General features: G+C 63.8%; 1 protein-coding gene across 5 annotated transcripts in view; it reads right to left on the reverse strand.

The window, feature by feature from the left end:
* The window catches only part of CADM3 (cell adhesion molecule 3), a 6,796-nt gene extending 3,848 nt beyond the window's left edge, over positions 1-2,948 (reverse strand). For all 5 annotated transcript variants that reach the window (XM_008628712.2, XM_017727877.1, XM_017727874.1 and 2 more), the window contains exons 1-6: positions 2,660-2,948; positions 2,369-2,521; positions 2,086-2,223; positions 1,731-1,901; positions 1,047-1,137; positions 391-560 (exon numbers count right to left, since the gene is read on the reverse strand). In XM_008628712.2, the coding sequence (XP_008626934.2) occupies positions 391-560; positions 1,047-1,137; positions 1,731-1,901; positions 2,086-2,223; positions 2,369-2,521; positions 2,660-2,933 (997 nt within the window). In that variant the 5' untranslated portion in view covers positions 2,934-2,948. The remainder of the gene's footprint in view (positions 1-390; positions 561-1,046; positions 1,138-1,730; positions 1,902-2,085; positions 2,224-2,368; positions 2,522-2,659) is intronic.
* Between the last annotated feature and the right edge of the window lie 3,291 nt (positions 2,949-6,239).

A 6,239-nucleotide genomic window follows, 5' to 3' on the forward strand; every position in this document is an offset into this window, starting at 1 on the left:
ACACACACACAGCCCTGCCCCACGTGTGACACACGGGGCATGGGGACACAGGGACACACACACACAGCCCTGCCCCACGTGTGACACACGGGGCATGGGGACACAGGGGCACACACACAGCCCTGCCCCACGTGTGACACAAGGGACGTGGGGACACAGGGACACACACACAGCCCTGCCCCACGTGTGACACATGGCACAGGGACACGGGGACAAGCAGAGCACAGCCAGGGCGGCCCAGGGGACAGCACCATGCGGGGAACGGCAGGAGCTGCCCCCACCCACCCAAGGATGGGAGCCAGCGGTGACACGGTGACACTTTCCAGGCACAGGGGATGCAGTGACCCCTTCACCAGGACGCTCCGGCCACTCCGGCCACGCCGCACTCACCGCTGACGTCCAGGTTGTACTTGGCCACCACGCTGCCCATGGAGCTGGTGGCCGTGCACACGTAGGTGCCACTGTCACTCTTGTTGAGGAAGGGGAAGATGAGGACGCTGTCGGAGCTGAGCTGCAGGGGCGCGTCGCTGCCCTCCTTCTCCCAGAGGAATTCCTGTGGGCTGAGGGACGGCACGGGGGTCAGGACACCGGGATGGGGGTCAGGACACTGGGATCGGGGTCAGGACACCGGGATCGGGGTCAGGCACCTCGGGATGGGGGTCAGGACACCAGAATCGGGGTCAGGCACACCAGAATGGGGGTCAGGCACCTCGGCAGGGGGGTCAGGACACCAGGATCGGGCTCAGGCACCTCGGGATGGGGGTCAGGCCACCGGGATGGGGGTCAGCACCCCGGGATGGGCACCCCAGGATCTCCTGGGAGGCAGAGGGGACAACGTCCCATTTAGGGACAAGCCAGGACGGATCTGCTGCTCCAGGAGGGGACTGGAAGCTCTGACTGCTCTCCACGGAATACCCGACCCCAAACCCACCCCACAGCATCTGCCCAGCTCCGGGCGGGGCTCGCTGTGGGATTTGGGAGCCCGGCAGCGGGAGGGGAGGTTGGCCGGGCCCTGAGGAGGAGGAGGGAGGTGAGGAAGGCCTTACATGGGGTTGCCCTGCCCATCGCACTGCAGCTGCAGCTTCTCCCCCTCCCGCGGGTACTGCGGGTGCGGCTCGATCTTCGCTGTCGGCTTGTCTGGAGAAGGGGAGAGGAACAGCGGGGTGAGCGCCTGGTACCCCAAATCCTGCCCTGGAACCCCAAATCCTGCCCCTGGCACCCCAAATCCTGCCCCTGGCACCACAAAATCTCTGCCCCTAGCACCACAAAATCTCTGCCCTAGCGCTCCAAATCCTGTCCCTGGCACTCCAGGTCCCACCCTGGCACCTCAAATCCTGCCCCAGCACCCTAAAACTTGCCCCTGGCACCCCAAATCCCACCCCTGGGCTGGTTCTGGGCGTGCAGGGCTGTAGGGTGACAGCACCCGGGGGGGGGGCAGCACTCAGGGGGTGCTCCCATGTCCCTCACCCTGTCACCACCGCAGGGAACAGGCAGGGAAAGGGGAACAGGGACAGGACGAGAGAGGTGGCGCAGGCAGGGAGCAGGGACAAGGGTGTGGGACATGGGGACAAGCAGGACACAAGGACAGGAGCGGGAAGCTGAGGGAAGTGTCACCGTGCAGGGGCAGTGTCACCTTGCCCTGTGTGTGACAGGACCACGATGGTCACACCAGGCCACCTGTGTGGGGTCTCCTGAACCCCCATCCCCCCCAAAATGTCCCCCCCACGTACAGTGGACCTGCAGCCTCTGCGTGGTCGACCTCTCCGAGTTCTGCAGGGATTCGTGGTCCACGGTGCAGGTGATCTCCACCTCGTTGTCCTCCTTGGTGACACGGAACTCCACCCTGCTGGTCACCGTGAAGGTCTTGCCGTTGGGGTCCTCCACCACCTCGGTGCCCGAGTCTGTGGGGACAGGGGACAGTCAGAGCTCAGGGACACGGGACCCCAGCAGAGGCACGAGGTGACGGCACACTGCGCAGGGGACACGCTGTCCCCGTCCCACGGGATGCCAGTGTGGTCCAGGGCACCCTGCAGTCCCCCCACGGTGTCCCCCAGCGGTGCCAACCCCCAGGTGGGTGCCACCCACCCTTGATCTCCCTGTTGCCCTTCCTCCAGCGCAGCTTTGCCGCGGGTTTGCTGCCGGACGAGCGGCAGATGAGCCGGGCCACCTTCTCCTCATCGATGGGCTGCTCGTGGCCGAAGATTTGGGGCTTCTGGGGGATTCCTGCAGGAGGAGGAGGAGGCAAAACCCACAAATCTGTGAGCTGGGTGAGCACTGCAGAGTGTGAGACACACAGGGAACACAGCGAGGGTGAGGTAACGGGATCCGGGAGGGGATGGGGAGCAGGGGGACTGCCCCTGTGTCCTACCCAGCACAGTGACCAGGGCCTTGGCCGTCCTCACGGGCATGGTGAAGATGGAGCAGGTGTACTCGCCCTCATCGGCCAGCACCACGTCGCTGATGCTGATGGTCAGCTCGTTGGGGGTGGATCTCTCCAGCTGGATCCTGTTATCCCGCAGGGCTGAGGGAAAAAGGACAACGGGCTCGGTGCCACCACCCACCCCCCTGCGCTGCTCTGCCAGGGGTGGCAGCGGGAGGGGATGTCACCCCGTGAGCAGCTCCCCGCTGTCCCCTCAGCTCTCCGGCTGCGGGGTTTTACCTCGTTTTTCCCCGAAGTACAGGGTCTGCTGGGCAGGGTTGGACCACTGCAGCGAGGAGTCATCGGGGTCCTCCACCTGGCACTTGAGCACCACCGTGCCCCCGGCCACCACGGTCTCGTCCGACGTCGTGGGCTGGCTCTCTGCGCACGGAGAGGGACAATTGGGGGGTGTCACCTTCCTGCAGAGCGTCCCCGAGCAGCCCAGGAGCAGCGGTGTCCCCAAAAGCCACCTGAGCACAGCTGTGTGTGTCCCCCCGTGCCTCTGCAGGGACATGGGTGTTCTCCCTGTGGTTCCGTTCCCCAGCAGGGAATCAGGCTGGGATCGGCGCTGCCGCCCCTCCTGCAGCGCCCACGGGGACAGGGGACACCGCTGTCCCCACGGCAGCTCACGGGGACACTGGCACGGCCCCAGGGCTGCCGGAGGATCCTGACACGAGAAAATCCCGGCAGAGCAGGGGGATCCAGGAGCAGCAGCAGAGCCTGGCCCCGGCTGGAGACACCCAGGGAGGCACCGAGCCCTACCCCACAGCCCTGGCAGTGCCAGCGAGCCGGGCCCACGCCCCGGGGGCTCCGTGCCAGGCACTCCTGGCACTGGGACGCTCCATTCGCCACCTCCATCCCGGCAAAGGCACCCCCAGGCCATGCAGTGCCACCTGCGGGGTGTCAGTGCCCCGCTCCCGGTGTCATCCCTAAGGGGAAGGACTCGCTCCGCGTCCCTCCCCAGGCTGTTCCCTCAGCTCCTCCTCGTCCTTCCCCTTCCCTCGGGCTCCTGGAGCAGCGGAGCAGCCCAAGGGCAGGGAAGAGCAGCTCGAGGATCAGATAGCCCCCACCGGCCCAAGGACAGCTATTTTTGGGAAGCTGCCGTGCCAAGGAGCGGAGCTGCAGAGGGACAAGGAGAACACGGCACAACCCCCGGGCCCGGCCAGTGGAGAGGGAGGAACACGGAGAGCGCTGGAAGCACCTGAATTTCCTAATTTTCCGTGTACAAGGTGAAGGGAAATTCATCCTTTTGCTCCCATCACGAGCTCCCCGAAGCTGTCGCAGGAAGGTTTTGGAGGAGGGCAGGACGAGGCTGGGCTTTCCTGTTAAACTCCAGGAAAGGCTGGGCTGGAAGCACCCGAGGAAGGAATTTTTTAGGAAGGAATTCCTCCCTGTGAGGGTGGGCAGGCCCCGGCACAGGGTGCCCAGAGCAGCTGTGGCTGCCCCTGGATCCCTGGCAGTGTCCAAGGCCAGGCTGGACATTGGGGCTTGGAGCAGCCTGGGACAGTGGGAGGTGTCCCTGCCATGGCAGGGGTGGGAATGGATCCTTTAAGATCCCTTCAATCCAAACCATTCTGGGATTCCCTGAGTCCCAGGATTTCCAGAGAAACATCAAACTGGACTAAAACCATTCCCAGTGTAAAGACCCTTCATCCCCACGAACCTCCCCGTCCTCACTGACCAAGTTTTTCCTGCTCTTTGCTCTTCCCTGACTCATTCCCTGCTCTCTCCAGACCCTGGCACGGTGGGAGCTGAGCAGGACCCCACCAGTGCCAGGGCACTGTCACCCTGTCACATCCCCGCAGCGACGCCACAGCTCTGCTCCGCCCTGGGAATCGGCCCTGGGAATCCATCCCTCGGCTTGTTTTAATTTAGTTAACGAGCCTTTGTCCTGCCACACCGTAATTAGGGGATTAGAACGCTCCAAGCCGCTCCTGTCCAAACTGCAGCTCGGACACAGCTGAGGACAAGGGTCCGACACCCACGCAATTAACGCAATTACCACCCTGCCCCGAGCCTGGCCTCGTTAAGGAATTAGCGTGGGAAGAGGTTAAACGCATCAAGGATGCCACTGCCACCCTGGGGGACACCACGGGGACACCCCAGAGGGGACATTCCCCTCCTCTCGTCCGCGGGACCCCGCGCTAGGACTCCAACCCCCCATCCCCCCCGATCCCAGGCTGTGCCAGGGCCGTGTCCAGCTGTCCTGGGTGGGGGGCACAGCCCCTGGCACGACCCAGATCCCCAGGGGGGCTCCGTGCCCGCCGGAACAGATGGGAAGGGCCGGGATTTCATCAAATCCCCGCAGCTGGAAGTGACAGAATAGGGGCAGAGCCGGGAGAGGAGGGGGCTCAGCACCCCCGGAGCAGCAGGACCCACCCCGGAGGTCTCCCCCTCCTCCCACGAGGTCTCTCTACAGCCACGGCTGCTCGGGCTGGGGATGGAGGCTCACTAAGGCATCGTGGAACCACAGAATTCCAGAACGGTTTGGGCTGGAAAAGGACAGCAGTGCCAGCCCTGCCATGGGCAGGGACACCTCCCACTGTCCCAGGCTGCTCCAAGCCCCAATGTCCAGCCTGGCCTTGGGCACTGCCAGGGATCCAGGGGCAGCCACAGCTTCCCTGGGCACCCTGTGCCAGGGCCTCACCACCCTCACAGGGAGGAATTCCTTCCCAATATCCCAACTAAATCCAACCCTGGCACAGCCAGGGGTGTCCTAGAAGACCCAGGGGTGCTCAGAGCAGGGACTGTCCCCTCCAGGGGTGCCACCCCTCTGGAAACCCAGCTCCAGCCAAGCTCTGGGCTGTCCTGGCACAGAGAGCCTGGGACAGGTGCTGGACACTCCGGGAGCATCCATGCTGCCCGTGCCAGCGAGTGCTGCCAGCGCAGGGCTGCTGCCACCCGCCAGGGCTGGCACTGTCCCCTCGCCTCCCTCTCTGCCACTGCCACGGCCAAAGCACGGCCTGGGGGCTGCAGGGACCCTTCAAGCCTCTGTTATCATCCCCCAAGAGAGGGCCAAGCCAGCAGTGAGGGCTCCTGGCAGGCTGGGGACACCCTGGAACCATCCAGAGGGGCCAGACCTGGCACAGGAGGGCTCAGATCCAGCTCCAGGGACAGGCAGAGCAGCCTTGGGCTCCCCAAAACCACCCCAGGAAAGCTGTGCCAAGGCCCGTGTGGGGCCCAGAGCCGCTGCCCGTGTTTGTTTGTGCTCCCCGTTGGTGCAGCGGAGCCGGGGAAGCGCCGCGCTCCAGAAAAATCAATATTTCATTAATTAGAGCCGTGCACTTTTGCAGAGGGGCTGCATTCATATTTATGAGGGGGAAAATGATGTGGGAAAATGATGCGGAAAAATGATGATGTGGACACCTCTGCTGCTCCTGGAGCCCGGCATGAGTGTCCCCATCCAGCAAGGACTGTCCCCAAAGCTCTGCAGCTCTGGGCCTCCAGACCCAGGATGCTCCCAACAAGGAAAAAATTGATCTTCTGCATCCCAGGAATTCTGCAACGCAGCCACAGTGCTGCCTGCCTGGAGCAGCTTCACCTGGAGCAGGCAAGCAGGGAGAGAGGCCTGGGAAGAGCCCAGCAGCTGTGCGAGCGAGGCTGGAGCTGCAGGATCCTCTCCAGGGAATGTCCACCCCATCCCAGCTCTTTGCCAGGCTGTGAAAACATCTCCGTGGCAGAAATAACCCCAGGGAAAACCACCCACTGCTCTGAGCCCTCCAACGCCTCCAGCTCGCAGGCATGTCCCAAAAATGCTTCTCGTTTCCCTCCTTCTTTCCCAAAAAACCCCTTCTCGTTTCCCTCCTTCTTTCCCAAAAAT

Source organism: Corvus brachyrhynchos, unplaced genomic scaffold (assembly GCF_000691975.1).
Source record: "Corvus brachyrhynchos isolate BGI_N302 unplaced genomic scaffold, ASM69197v1 scaffold122, whole genome shotgun sequence".
NCBI classification, from domain to species: Eukaryota; Metazoa; Chordata; class Aves; order Passeriformes; family Corvidae; genus Corvus; species Corvus brachyrhynchos.